This window comes from Bubalus bubalis, chromosome 3 (genome assembly GCF_019923935.1).
Source record: "Bubalus bubalis isolate 160015118507 breed Murrah chromosome 3, NDDB_SH_1, whole genome shotgun sequence".
Classification (NCBI taxonomy): Eukaryota; Metazoa; Chordata; class Mammalia; order Artiodactyla; family Bovidae; genus Bubalus; species Bubalus bubalis.
This window is the reverse complement of record NC_059159.1, coordinates 34,099,742-34,114,898: the sequence shown is the minus strand read 5'-3', so window position 1 is coordinate 34,114,898 and position 15,157 is coordinate 34,099,742. Positions and strand designations below refer to the sequence as shown.

Below are 15,157 nucleotides of genomic sequence, written 5' to 3'. Positions count from 1 at the left end.
GTGGCGCTAGTGGTAAAGAACCTGCCTGCCAATGCAGGAGACGTAAGGGATGCAAGTTCGATCAAGGGGTCAGGAATATCCCCTGGAGGAGGGCGTGACAACCCACTCCAGAATTCTTGCCTAGAGAATCCCATGGACAGAGGAGCCTGGTGGGCTACAGTCCATAGTGTTGCAAAGAGCCAGACACGACTGAAACAACTTAGAGTGCACACGTTTCTCTCACAGTTTCTGTGGGTCAGGATTTCAGACAGAGAATATTGGGGAGGGCTTATATCTGCTCTGCAATGTCTGGAGTTTAGCTGAAACACTCAAAGACCGGAGGTTGGAATCATCTGAAGTCTGGTTCATGCCCGCATCTGCGGGTTGATGCTGGGAGTCATGCTGGGGCTGTTGGCTGGGCCACATCCACGTGGCCTCTCCATATGGCCTGGGCTTCCTCACAGCACAGTGGCTGGGTTGCAAGCACAAGCATGAACAGAGGCCATGTTCCTTTTGTGACCTAGTCTTGGAAGTCACTTCTGCTGTGTTCAGTTGGGTCGGACAGTTACAAAGGCTACCCACCTCCAATTGCAAGCATCTTGCAATGCTCCAAGAGCATGCAAGGTGGAATATACGTGCATGTGACCATGCTTGATATAAGCCATGTGTCATGGTACTTTGACCACCTAATCACATGACATGAGCCACTGTCATAGATTAACCCAGGAATCTATCATACGTATGTGTGGGGGGGGTTGTCCTTCAGTCTCCCATGGTACTAACTTTTATCTAGGACTGCACTAGGTTGAGTGCATTCTAGCAAATATGTTAATAGTTTGCTCAGCCCACAGCCTCTCCTGTCTACATGCTGGGTCTCTGGGTGCATCCGGATTCTTTTTTGTCGAGAAAAGAAAGAAGTAAGAAGCCTTGGCCCCCTGCCTCTGAGACTGGTCGGCTGTGGGTAGAAACTGCCCTCTCCTTCATTTCCTGGCTTCTTTCAGATGACTTCACTCAGGGACCTGGAGGTTGACAGAACACTAGAAACTCTCTCTGCCTTTTCCCAACCCAAAGGCAGTCCAGTCTCCAAGCCATGCCTCCTTCCTTTTAAATATCCTTTAGCTAAGCAGGTGGCTGCCAAGGCTTGATTCATTATAGGAACTACTTCCATCTTGAGGAAAATTGCTTTCTAAGAGTAGGGAGGCCTTCCTGATCCGGAGCCTCCCTCTGGGCAGCTCATCTCAATGAGTTCACGCAGGCTAGGTGCTGACTGGGTGCTGATCTGGCAGCCAGGTCTACAGGGCGCCCCAAGCTCCAGACCTGCGGCTTGGTCCTGATACCAACGACCTGGCTCTTCACTCTGAGTGGCCCCTGAGTTCTAGCCTAATAGGGAGCCCATGGTAGGAAATGATGTTTGGTAACCAGGAGTGAGAAGTTTGCAATATGGATGTTTGGGGTCCAGCCTGAAGCCCCTTCGTTTGATCCTGGGGGCTCATAAAGCTGATGCTTACATTATAGCATCTCATTGCCAAGCAGCAGCTCATCCCCTGAGCTGCTTGAGAGTCCCAGATATTTCATAATGATTGTTGGCTTTGTCTTCAAACAGAGAAATCTGACCAGGTAGTGCTTGACTCAGGTACACGTGACCGAGAACCTCAACCCTGCAGATGCCCTTCCATCCACCGGTCATTTTGCACATTTCATAGATATAACTGGTGAAGGTTTGACAATTATTTAGTTAATTACAGGACAGAAGATGCTGGCTGAACCTCTAAGTGTCCTCCTGACCCTGAGTTTCTGTGAGAGTTCAGCCCGTGTAAAGTAAACCAACACCAGTGTGACGTGCGTGTTGACATGAAAGACTGGACCACCGCCAGGGGTCAGGTTGGGTGGACAGAGCCACATGTGGGGCTGCGTGAAGCATTCCCATCCTCCCCACATGGTTCCTCATCCTTGATCTGACGCCAGAGAGTGGGACACCCTGGCTGGTCCCTGCTCGGGCCAGACCAGCTTCAATGCCAGTGAGGTAGGCTCTGGGCTCCACCGGTTTATTTTGCCCACTTTTCTCTGCAGGCGCAGTCTGTAATGGGACCTTCGATAAGTATGTGTGCTGGCCTCATTCCACTCCTGGAAATGTCTCTGTCCCCTGCCCTTCCTACTTACCTTGGTGGCGTGAAGGTAATAAGTCTTATTTTACCAATATCTAACATTTCCTTTAAGGCTTCCCTGGATAGAGCAGCCAGGGTTTGGTTAGGAGGGGGCTCCAATCAGATTGTTTTCTCCAGCCCTCTTCTCCCACGAAAGGTCTCCTCTTAGTTGTCAGTAGCACATCCTCCTTTTCCTCTCTGCTTCTTCTCCTGTCTTCCTGCAAGTCTTCTGTGCCTGGAGGCTCTGCTTGTATCCTGGTCCTCTCTCCTTTGAAGATTTGAGAGTCCAGGACTGGCTACCACAGACTTGGCTGCAGAGTTCTCGAGAGATGAGCTTAGAGGAAGAAGCATTAGAATGTAAGAAGGGAGAGAATAAGTAAGTAAGTAAGTGTTAGTTGCTCAGTCATGCCCAACCCTTTGTGACCCCATGGACTGCAGCCCACCAGGCTCCTGTGTCCATGAGATTTTCCAGGCAAGAATTCTGGAATGGGTTGCCATTTCCTTCTCCAGGGCATCTTCCTGACCCAAGGATTGAACCCCGGTCTCCTGCACTGCAGGAAGATTCTTTACTGACTGAGCCCCAAGGGAAGCCCAAGAGAGAGGACATACCGGCACAAAAAGACCGAGCAATGACGCCGGGCCTGTGCTTTATGCTTCGGGCTTTAAGCTCCCCTCTGTAGAGATGTGGAGCCACTGAAGGTGTTAAGGCATGAGGAGGTGGTTTGTGGGAGCTGACGTGGCTAGCCTGTGGCCGATGGACTGAGGGACGGAGGGAGATCACAAGGGCAAGTCTGGAAGCTCCTGCAGTAGTCCAGAAAAAGAGGATGAGGATGTGGATTCGGGCAGAGGCAATAGGTTGGGAAGAAGAGGAAAGAGGAAAGAAAAGAACTGGAGGTGGAACAGTCAAGACTTGTCATCAGAAGTGGGAACTGATGGACTAGAGGGTAGGACCCCACCCAGGGCCACAGAGCTTGTAGGAGGCGGAACTGGCTTGCTCCAGTGCCCTTTATTCTCCATGGCATGGCCTCTTGGGCGTCAGGAAGCTCCAGGTCTGCGTCTCCCAGCTGGGCTGCACCTTGAAGGGCTGTCACATCTCTGAGTCACCAGGGACTTTGGGTAAACACAGCAGACATTAACGGATTGTGGTTTGCTACAAAATGTAGAGGCTTCCGTGTTTTTCCTTCCATCCCAAATAAACAGTGAGGATGCTAACGAGTCCCCCGAAGGGGAAGTGAAAATTCCTCTTCCCTGGGATTTTTCCACAGCTTTGCGGTGAGAATGAGGGCCTTCCCACGTGCTTGGAGAGCAGGCTGCGTGCTCTGACCTTTCCCCTAGAGCTGTGTTTACTTTCAGAGAACTCAGGAAGGGCCTACAGATACTGCCTGTCTCGGGGTGCTTGGCAGACGCTGGAAAACTCCACAGATATTTGGCAGGACAACTCCGAATGCGCCGAGGATGACAGCTTCAAACAAAAAGTGAGTTGGCTGGGCTCGGTGAGGGCGGACCTCGGGGCCCAAACCACCCTGTGCTGGGGCTCCACACAAGGAGCCTGCCCCAGCGCGTCGGCCCCAGACTCACTTGGCAAGGTCCTTGGTCACACAAAACCGCAACTCCAGTGGCAGACACAGCATGTCTTCTGCTGCTGGGCTGAGGCATGAACCCCTAAGGAAAGACAACCAGTGTCTGTGCTTGCTGCTCCTGCCGCCTGGTCCACCTTTCCCCAGCTGTTCTTCAGCTTCTCCTTCCCCAAAGTCACATTTCAAAGTCAACGTCTGCTTTCAAGTGAAGTCTTCCAAGGCCACCCCATGGAGAGTGGTCTCTCCAGCCTTGACAGCACCTGTCACTCTCTGACAGAGTGTCCTGAGGGGACACACCTAGCGTCTGGCTACAAACTCAAGGCTAAGGGCCCAGGCAGCCCACCTTCATGTCCAGAGTCTTTGCTTCCTAGCTCTCTCTCTCTTTTTTTTTTAATATGGAATTTCCATTTCTTTCTTTCTTTTACTGTTTCTAATTATTTTTTTTTAATAGTTTTATTTATTTTAGGCCGTGCAGCTCTTCATTGCTGAGCAGGCTCTTCTCTAGTGGTGGCAAGCAGGGGCTACTCTCCAGTTGCAATGCACAGGCTTCGCATCGTGGTGGCTTCTCTCATTGCAGAGCAAGAGCTCCAGGGAGCTCGGGCTTCAGTAGTTGTGGCACATGGGCTCAGTCGTTGCAGCTCCCAGGCTCTAGAGAGTTGTGGCACATGGGCTTAGTGGCTCCTTGGCATGTGGGATCTTCCCAGACCGGGGATCGAACCTGTGTCTCCTGAATTGGCAGACAGATTCTATCACTGAGCCACCAGGAAAGCCCTGTTTCTAATTCTTAATTTTTTTTTAATTTATTTAATTTATTTATTTTTGGGTGCGCTGGGTCTTTGTCGCTACGCAGGCGTTCTCTAGTTGAGGTGAGTGGGAGTTACTCTCTAGTTGCAGTCAGCCAGCTTCTCGTTCCTGTGGCTTGTTTTGTTGTGGAGCCTGGGCTCTAGGCGCTCGGGCTTCGGTGGTTGCTACTCCCACGCTCTAGAGCACAGGCTCAATAGCCGTGGTGCACGGGCTTAGTTGCTCCGAGGCATGTGTGATCTTCCTGGATCAGGGATCGAATCCATGTCTCCTGCATTGGCAGGTGGCTTCTTAACCCCTGGGCCACCAGGGAAGTCCCTTTGCTTTCTAGCTCTTCTTACCTCACCCTTCACTGCTCTGGGCCTCTGCTTCCCCATGCCCCAGCAGAGCACAGTTACTGCCCGTGATTGCACGAGGGTTTAAAGAGCTGACAGATGTCCGAGTCTCTGGATAAAGCCTGACCCCTCGTCACCACGACCTTAAAGTAAGAGTGCCGGCTCCACCCCTAGGATCCAGCCGGGTCGCTGGGCAGTGAATCATTGTGTTTGTGGTTCACTTCCTTCCCCCAGTGGGAACTGGCCGGTCCTTGACTCTCAAGTCTATCACGTCGTCCCACCAGGCATGAAGAGCCTTCCATCACAGCCTCTCTATCTGCAGGGAATTTTTTCTAAACCTCTCTTTAACTTTATTCCTTGACTGGAATTGGCAGAATTCCATATTCCCTAGACCATGTGACAGGCCGCACCTCTTAGAGGTATGAAAATCATGCCTGCGGTTGGGTTGGATTCAGCTTATCTCAAGACTTTGTCTGACTTTTGTGACACCATGCTCTTGTTAACGTCATGCTGTGATTTGGGCAAACTGTATACATTTCTTATCTTCCCTGTTGGACAAAGTGGCTTGAGAATAATAACAAAGCCATGGTCATATCTGAACAGCTGCCACCCGCTGGCACAGTGCTGGCAAAAGTGGCCAGAACCTTCACATACAGTGGGTACTTCATAAATATCGAATGGGTCCACAGATTCTGAGTCAGTGGGGATGTGGTGGGGTCAAGGCGTCCATACTGATGGGGAGGTTCCCCAGGTGACTCTGAAGGGACGTGGTGATGACAAATTCACCAGCTGGTGTGAAATGCCTGCCACTTGCTTTGGGCTCAGGTCAGGCAACTGGGACCACAAAACAAGATTGAAAACCTGAACTTTCTAAGACAGGAAGGAAAGGTTCTCTCTTTAGAGCAGTGAGGACACAGGCATTGCCTCCTCCTCTGCAAATGATCATATTTCTAAGAAATCAAATACTTCACAAAAAGTTTCTGGCCATGTTTACCTGTGTTTCTAGTAGAGGGTTGAATTTTTGCCCAAACAAGGCTAGTGTTAGTAAGTCTTTGCCCTTTGGGGTTTTGGAAAATGAGATGTGTTATGTTCTTCCAACTAACAACACACTGGGGGTCCTTATGCATAGTAATTGGTGCTTTTTAAGGATATTGTGTGTGTGTGTGTGTGTGTGTCTTTGAGTATCTTTCAAAACTATACACACTTAATACCATTTCTGTCTTAGCTGTGCACTCCTCATACGTGGTGGCCATAACTTGTACAGTTTGAAGTGTGACAGCAAGCGCCACTGATTCTCTAAAATTTCACAGATAGAAGATTGGTTCTTTTCATAGATCTTAGCAACCTAAGCATGTGATATTTTTTCTTTCCTTTTTAACTCAAGAGCTTTCATCTCTTCACTTAAAGGAAGCACATTATGACTTCTCTTTGGCATATCCAAATCGCCAGCATCACTACTTTTGGGGGCCATTATTAGGTAGAATGGGGCTTCCCAGGTGGCTCAGTGGTAAAGAACCCACCTGCTAATGCAGGAGACATAAGAGACATGGGTTTGATACCTGGGTCAGGTAGATCCTCTGGAGGAGGGCATGATAACCCACTCTAGTATTCTTGCCTGAAATCCCATGGACAGAGGAGCCTGGTGGGCTACAGTCCATGGGGTCACAAAGAATCGGATGCAACTTAGCAACTAAACACCAACAAACTAAGTAGAATAAGGGTCACTTAAAACAAAACTCTGCTGTACCAAGACAATCTAGCTAATAAACTGAGAGGGCTACTAAGTGACCAAAGAAAAGTTGATAAATTGGACTTTATCAAAATTAAAAACTTAGGCTTTTTTAAAGACACTTAAAAAATAAAATAAACCTAGACAAAACTAGACAGCATATTAAAAAGCAGAGACATTACTTTGCCAACAAAGGTCCATCTAGTCAAAGCTATGGTTTTTCTAGTAGTCATGTATGGATGTGAGAGTTGGACCATAAGGAAAGCTGAGCGCCGAAGAATTGATGCTTTTGAACTGTGGTGTTGAAGAAGACTCTTGAGCGTCCCTTGGACTGCAAGGAGATCAAACCAGTCAATTAAAGGAAATCAGTCCTGAATATTCATGGGAAGGACTGATGCTGAAGCTGAAACTCTAATACTTTGGCACCTGATGTGAAGAACTCATTGGAAAAGACCCTGATGCTGGGAAAGATTGCGGGCAGGAGGAGAAGAGGTTGAGGTAATTGGATGGCATCACTGACTCAATGGCCATGAGTTTGAGCAAGCTCCAGGAGTTGGTATGGACAGAGAAGCCTGGTGTGCTGCAGTCCATGGGGATACAAAGAGTCAGACACGACTGAGTGACTGAACTGAAAAAAATAAAAGGGCAAGCCATAAAGTGGAAGAAAATACTTGCAAAACATGTATCTGATGGGTTTATGTCTAGAATATATAAAGATTTACAATTCAAAATTAAGACCAATGATCCAATTTAAAAGACAGCCAAATATTTGAACAGATACTTTACCAAATAAAACATACAGATGGCAAATAAGCACATGAAGTGATTCTCAACATCATTAATCATTAGCGAAGTGCAAATAAAAGCGCCATAAGACACTACGACATACCCATTAGAATGACTGAAATGTAAAAGACTGATTGCAGGAAATGTTAGTCGATTCCTGAGCAGCTGGCAGTCTGGTTGGAATGTAAACTGACACAACTTATTTAGAAAACAGTCTGGCAGTTTCTTAAGAAGTTAAAGCATATACCATGCTACCCTGTCATTCTATTTCTAGATATTTATCTGAGAGAGATGAAAACCTGTGTCCACGTAAAATCTTGTACAGAAGTTTTCAGAGCAACTTTATTTGTGAAAGTTAAACTCTGAAAGCAATCCAAAAGTCCATCAATGGGTGAGTGCATAAGTAAATCGTGGTATATTCATAATAGAATACTACTCAAGAGTAATACTGGTTTATAACATTATTTAAGTTTCACGTGAACGACACTGTATTGCTACCTCTGTAAACCCTACAGCATGCTCACTGCCAAAAGATTACTTTCCATCTATCACCATAGAGTTGATCTCCTTTACCCAATTTACCCTTCCCTCTGCCTCTCCCCCTCTGATAACCACCACTCTGTTCTCTGTGTATACATGTTTATTTTTGTTTGGTTTGATCATTTATTTGTTTTGTTTGTTTTTGATTGTTCATTTTTAATATTCCACATACAAGTGAAATAATACAGTATTTATCTTTCACTGTCTGACTTATTTCACGTAGCATAATACCCTCGAGGTTCATCCATATTGTCAAAAAATGCTGGCTGAGTAGTATTCTTGAGAGTCCCTTGAACAGCAGGGAGATCGAACCAGTCAATCTTAAAGGAAATCAACCCTGAATACTCATTGGAAGGACTGATGCTGAAGCCGAAGCTCAAATACTTTGGCCACCTGATGTGAAGAGATGACTCGCTGGAAAAGACCCTGATGCTGGGAAAGATTGAGGGCAGGAGGAGAAGGGGAGGATGAGATGGTTGGATGGCATCACTGACTCAATGGACATGAGTTTGAGCAATCTCTGGGAGATGGTGAAAGAGAGCCTGGCATGCTGCAGTTCATGGGGTTGCAGAGTTGGACACGACTGAGCGACTGAACAAAAACGACAACAAAGTAACGAACTAAGATAGATGCTATGATAAGGATGAATCTAAATAATTACTCTGAGGAAAATAAGCCTAACAGAAAATTGAGTACTTATAAGGTTCCATTTATAAACATTTTATAAAATGCAAACTTGTCTCTAAGGGCAAGAAACGATGAGAGGAGATGAATTACAAAGGACCACAAGGCAACTTTGGGGAGGTGATGGAAATGTTCATTATCTTGAACGTGAAAATGACATCAGAGATATAGTCATGTTCCGAATTCCCCAAGGTTTATACTTTCAATATGTGTAGTTTGCTGTGTCCCAATTATACTTCTGTGAAGCTGATGAACTTCTGTTAAGGTTATGCAGAGAAGTTTAGGCATAATCTAGCAGATAATACATATTAACTGTGGGTTCTTGTGCAGAAATTTATTCAGAAACATAATCTTGAGGGCTATAGGCACAATGGATTGAGTGAGAAGGCATTCCATTAGAAAATCCCACAGAATTTCCAGTAAACTATCCTCTGTTCACCATCGGGCTATCCTGGGACTCAGAAAATATTCCAGTGTTTAACTGGGTCTTTGTTTAAGGGATCATCTATGAAGAGTTACTTTAGGAGGGAGACATCGAGATGGAAAGCTGGCCCTGTCTTCCAGAGAGAGAGGCCCCTGCACTCTAGGAACAGCACATCCAGGGGCAAAGAACCTGTCTTCGTTCCCAAGGCACCCTCTGGTCCTGGGCACAGTTCTTTTAGGATATCGTGAATCTTGGTGCATCGCTGCTGGGTGGTGGGACCAACCACGGAGGTGAGACCCATGGTGGGTTCTTCACTCATGAAGGTTCCTTGAACTCTGAGATGTGCCAAAGGGCTATGGTGTCAACAAGCGTCCTTGGGTTCAAACCTAGACCCTTGGTGGTCGGGGGCATGGATCCAGGGCCCGGACTCCATAGCTGCCTGGCTTACCGGTCACGTCTGCTCTTCCTCTGCGCTCAGGTTGAACACCGCTCCTTGCTGTCGACGCTGCAGCTGCTGTACACGGTGGGCTACTCTCTCTCCATCGTCTCGCTCTTCCTGGCTCTCACCCTCCTCTTGTTTCTTCGGTGAGTGGAACTGCTGCCTGCACGTGCTCAGGCAGGTATCCAGGCATGTGCTCACTGGCTCCCTTGAGAAGGCAGGAGACCAGGCTGGGTGATATCATGGCTTGTCAGAGCTGGAGGGGATCTGAGACAGTCTCCAGTCCATCCATCCCATTTTTGTAGGCAAAAGGAAGGGATCTGGGAGGTCCAGGGAGAGGCACTGAACCACCCTGGGTTGCAAAGCACAGCTAGGACTGGAACCCGGGGCTCCCAACTCTGCCTTTGTCTCTTTGGATTAGATGCTGCTGCTGCTGCTGCTGCTAAGTCGCTTCAGTCGTGTCCGACTCTGTGCGACCCCATAGACGGCAGCCCACCAGGCTCCTCCGTCCCTGGGATTCTCCAGCCAAGATCACTGGAGTGGGTTGCCATTTCCTTCTCCAGTGCAGGAAAGTGAAAAGTGAAAGTGAAGTCGCTCAGTCATATCCCACTCAGCAACCCCATGGACTGCAGCCCACCAGGCTCCTCCATCCACGGGATTTTCCAGGCAAAAGTACTGGAGTGGGGTGCCATTGCCTTCTCCGTTGGATTAGATGAGCTCTGCCCAAATTCCTAGTCCCTGCTCTAAACTCCTAGTCGTACATACCCATTGCTGCCACAGCCCATTCTCACCATAGCTCCACTAGATGCACTATTTTTATGGACAAGATTAAGAAACTTCCCCAAGGCATATTAGTGAGTGGGAGAGCTGGGATTTTAACCCAGGACCCTCGAACTCCAATTAGCCATTAACCTTTTGAGGATACCGGGCCCTGTTCTAAAGCATGTTACATGCATTAAGTCATTTAAGTCTCTTTCTAATCAGAATTAAGATGAATTCTAATCCTTGGAGATTAGCCTTATTATTGCCCCCATTTTATGAGTGAGTTAACTGAAACACAGGGAGATGAAGTGACTTGCCCACAGTCACACAGCTGGTGAGTGATGGAGCCAAGATTATGAGCAGGTGGTCCAGAGGCTGAGCACTTTCATTCCTTTATTGTACTGTTTTTCAGAATCCAAAACTAGAGTGCATTTTACTAAGTCATTTTAGAAGTCACTCAAGTGAGATACTTATAGACCCCTTAAGGAACCCTCCAAGGCTGTCTCCTGGTCTTGGTCAATTCAAGAACCTAATGGAGTGTAACATGGTAGAGTGAGCGTTCAAAACGGATGCAGAGACCTGGATGGGGACCCTGGATGCTGGTTCCAGAGCACTCCCACCTGGGCTGTGTGAGGTCCAGGTCTGGCCCCACCTGCCCCCTCAATCCCATGATGTTCCTTAGCTCCTGGAGCAGAAAGCGGAATCATGACCACCTGCCCCAGTGGGAGAGCAATCATTGAATATCAGGAGAGAATTCCACAGCCTGTGCCCACTGCCATCGGTGACCACCTCCACTCACATTCCCAAAGTCTCAGAGCAAGGCCAGGAGAAGATAACTGCCCAGCCCCAGAAGAAGTAACTTGAGCAGAGTCTGGGTCGACCATGTCTTCATTTCTATCTCTGGCTCTGAAGAGAGCAAGACCAAGTCCCTGCGCAGTCTAGGGAGAATGCATGAATCATGAAACACAAAGACCTGTTCAAATCTTTTTGGAAACGATAAAAGTAATAATAGCTCTAGAGAGAGGCAGGACTGGGCATGTGTCACATAGGGGCATAGGCGGGGCTCTGAGAACACAGTGATGGAAAAGGGCCCTTTTGACTAGAGAGACCGAGGATGCAGTTTTACGTCGGCTGGCACTGGAGGCTCCAGGTGGGTGAGGGAGGTCGTGAGAGTTGACATTTTCTGGGTACTTCTTAAGTGCCAGGTGCTGTGCGGGTACTTTTCACCCATTAACTGGTTGAATCCTCATGTAGCCTTTGCGACGAGTGCCCATGTTCTTAGAGGGAGTAGAGTCTTGGAGAGCCGTATATGGACCTCAGAGTTTCTGAATCTAAATCTCACCTCTGGCACTTACTCCTCTGGGACTGTAATGTAAGTGATTGTAAGGAGTAAGGATGCCCTTAACTACATCCACATGCAAATAGCTTGGAGCATAGCCTGGCATGTTATAAATGGTACCTGTTATTCTCCCCGTCTTACAGATGAGGAAAGTGAGGCAGAGAGAGGTAAGATCCTTTGCGCCATCCATCCAGCTCTGCAGCCTACACTCTGAACCTGTGTCCTTTGGTGGCACATACACAGGTTTCAGGCACACGCCTGTTGGTCTGAGCCATTCTTTTCTGAGGGAAGACCCTTGGTTTTCTCCCTGCCCAGAAAACTCCACTGCACACGTAACTACATCCACATGAACTTGTTTGCCTCTTTCATCCTGAGAGCCCTGGCTGTGCTGGTGAAAGACGTCATCTTCTACAAATCTTACTCCAAGACACCCAACAGTGAGACAGAGTGGCTGTCCTACGTGTCGGAGGTATGTGCTTCCTCATCCCTGGGCTCTACCTGGTGGATCAGTCCTGGGAATCAGAGAGCAGGAAGGTGAGGCTGGGGAGTGGATGAGAGAGAGAAAGGGGTGTCAGTCTTTCTGGTAAGAGATGCATCACCTGATTTTTTTTTTTTTTTTAAAGCCAACGTCCCGAGAATGGGTTGCAAAAAGTCAGAGATGACTGAGCGACTAAGCAGAGCAGAGAGTGCATATAACAAGAACACTGACCATGGTGTATGTGCACTGTGCTGTGGTCTATTAAGTGTGCAATAGCACTGTGTCTGAAAAAACTCTTGTGTCTGAGAGAGAGGGGAGTTCAGAGGCAGGGACTTGTGTGCAGAGGCCCTTCTCCCCTCCGCTGTGGTCCAGATGCTGAGGAACCTGGACTCACCCCCAGGTGCTCTGTCCTTTCCAGATTGCTGCCTCCTGCCGCTCAGCCCAGGTCCTCTTGCACTACTTCGTGGGCACCAATTACTCATGGCTGCTCGTCGAAGGCCTTTACCTTCACACACTGCTGGAGCCCATAATGCTTTCAGAAAGGCGGCTGTGGCCCAGATACCTGCTGGTGGGTTGGGGTGAGTGACCTGAACTGGGGATCTATCTGAACATGGGAGCCCAGTAGAGCTTTTGGTTGGAGTTGGAGGGACGTTTCTGGGATAGATAATTCCTCAATGACAAGAGGCTCTGAAGAGAGGGGTAGTGTGTGTGTGTGTGTGTGTACACATGTGTGCATGCACCTGCATGCACATTTATGTAGATATAAGTGCTGTAGACCCCATACACATGTTCAGAAATTGGGAAGTTTTTGGTAGAATCAGATGACATTCCTCCTAACCTGTCCCCAACTGTATTATCTACTAGGGCTGCCATAACAAATGCCATAGACTGTGTGGCTTAAAATGCAGATGTTTATTTCTCAAGGTTCTGGAGGCTGAGAAGTGTGAGACTGTGGCACCACGATGGTTGAGTTCCGATGAAGTTCCTCTTCTTGGCTTGCAGACAGCTGCCTTCTTGCTATAGCCTCATATCATTGCAGAGAGAGAGAGAAAGCAAGCTCTCTGGTCTCTTCTGATAAGGACAGTAATCCCATCATGATGACCAGCCCCTACACACATGCCATCTAAACCTAATTACCTCCAAAGGTCCTTTCTTCAAATGCCATCACACTGGGGGTTAGGGCTTCAATGTATGAATTTGGGGGACACACACATTCAGTCCATGGGCCAACCAAATCTCCAGGATGAGATCTGGAGCTCTTGCTGCCATAGATTCTTGGGGAAGTTGAGGTTGCAGTAATCAGAGGGACTAACTCTGGCTTGGGATTCAGGAGGCTTGATTAATGTCTTTGGATTTACTCTAAGCTACTTTGTGACAGGTGGCAAATTTGGTCTCCTCTCTGCCTCCTGGTTTCCCAACAAATGGATGGCTCTGTGCCATCTGTAGGTCTCTCCAGCTCTCACAGTCCACAATTCTATGATGTTTGGTTTTTTATAATTTTAACCAGGTGTACTTGGCCCATCAGGGTGGGATGGGCAGTAGGCAAGTTTGGCCAACCAGCCCTTGACCCCATTTCCGTGTTTTCTCCCAGGCTTCCCAGTGCTCTTCATTGTGCCCTGGAGCATTGCCCGTGCTCAGCTGGAGAATACAGGGTAGGTAACTCACCTCTTTTTGAACTTCCATGAACTAGTTATTCCGAGATGTACTATGCTGTGTGTTCAGCCGTGTCCAACTCTTGGTGACCCTATGGACTGCAGCCCACCAGACTCCCTCTGTCCATGGGATCTCACAGGCAAGAAGACTAGAGCAGGTTACCATTTCCTTCTCCAGGGGATCTTCCCAGTCCAGTGATCGAACCCACATCTCCTGGATCTCCTACATTGGCAGGCAGGTTCTTTACCACTGAGCCACCTGGGAAGCCTCATTCCAAGATAGGCCCCAATATAAGGAATACATCATTTTCCCAAAGAGAATATCCACTCCCTTCCATTTGGGCCATCTAGAATATACTTAAGAATATAGGTAAAAGAATCAAAGATTTGTAGTCATTCATCTGTTACTCCTTGATCTATGGACTGCAGAACAGACGTTATGCTAGTAGGCATGAAAACAATGTTAATCCCATTGCACGTCTTCACTGGAGAAGTTCTTGGGTGTTCTTGGGTGAAGACTGAAAAAATGGTATGTGTAAAGACAGGAACATAAGAACAAGAAAAGTGTGTCCCTGATTCTTATGTCTCAGATGAGATTGAAGAGAGGAGACACACAATAAGAAATTCAGAAGTTAAAAACAAAATAGGGACTTCCCTGCTGGTTCAGTGGTTAAGAATCAAACTTGCAATGCCAAACTATGCAGGCTTGATCCCTGGTCCGGGAACTAAGATCAAATATTCTCATATACTGCTCTTGTGTGACCAGGTGGATTGTTAATGAGCAGTAATATTTTTGAAAGGATTTTTTTTTCTGAGTAGTTTACAACAGTGAGTTTAAAATTTTCAGTAACTCACATTGTAAATGTATGTGCTATCATCCACGCTTTGTTGTTCCATGTATAGATCACAGGCAGGGCAGCTCTAGTACAAGTTAGGATTTGGGGAATGTAAATGAGCACTGGTTCCAACTTAAAGTCACCAGCTGCATTAGCCCCCTAACTAGAGAGTCAGCCTGTCCCTTGAAGCTTTGAAACCAGGCATTGACTTCTCCTCTCTAGTTATGAAAGTCCTGGATGGAATCTTCCAGTGGGAGATTGCTTAGCCTACCTTGAAAATCTGTTGTTCAATATAGCCACCTTCATTTGTGGTCTTGGCTAGATCTTTTAGATAACTCACTGTAGCTTCTGCACCGAGCGCTTGCTGCTTCCCCTTAACATTTTCATGTCATAGAGATGGCTTCTTTCCTAAAGCTCATTAACCCATGTCAGCTAATTTCACACTGTTTTTTTCTGCAACTTCCTCAGCTCTCTCGGCCTTCACAGAATTGAAGAGAGTTAGGACCTTGCTTGGATCAGGCTTCGGCTTAAGGGAATGTTGTGGCTGGTTTGATTTTCTCTCCAGACTCCAACTATCTCCATTATCAGCCAGAAAGCTGTTTTGCTTTCTTATCATTTGTGTGTTCACCAGAGTAGCACTTCTAATTTTCTT

At 47.4% G+C, this 15,157-nt stretch overlaps 1 protein-coding gene across 3 annotated transcripts in view; it reads left to right on the top strand.

The window, feature by feature from the left end:
* GLP2R (glucagon like peptide 2 receptor) overlaps window positions 1-15,157 on the top strand; it is a 49,665-nt gene that overhangs the window by 12,345 nt on the left and 22,163 nt on the right. For 2 of the 3 annotated variants that reach the window (XM_044939282.2, XM_025280559.3), the window contains exons 3-8: window positions 2,050-2,154; window positions 3,459-3,598; window positions 9,478-9,584; window positions 11,855-12,008; window positions 12,436-12,595; window positions 13,609-13,669. In XM_044939282.2, coding sequence (XP_044795217.1) covers window positions 2,050-2,154; window positions 3,459-3,598; window positions 9,478-9,584; window positions 11,855-12,008; window positions 12,436-12,595; window positions 13,609-13,669 — 727 coding nt within the window. The remainder of the gene's footprint in view (window positions 1-2,049; window positions 2,155-3,458; window positions 3,599-9,477; window positions 9,585-11,854; window positions 12,009-12,435; window positions 12,596-13,608; window positions 13,670-15,157) is intronic. The other variant, XM_006041670.4, reaches the window with a different exon arrangement.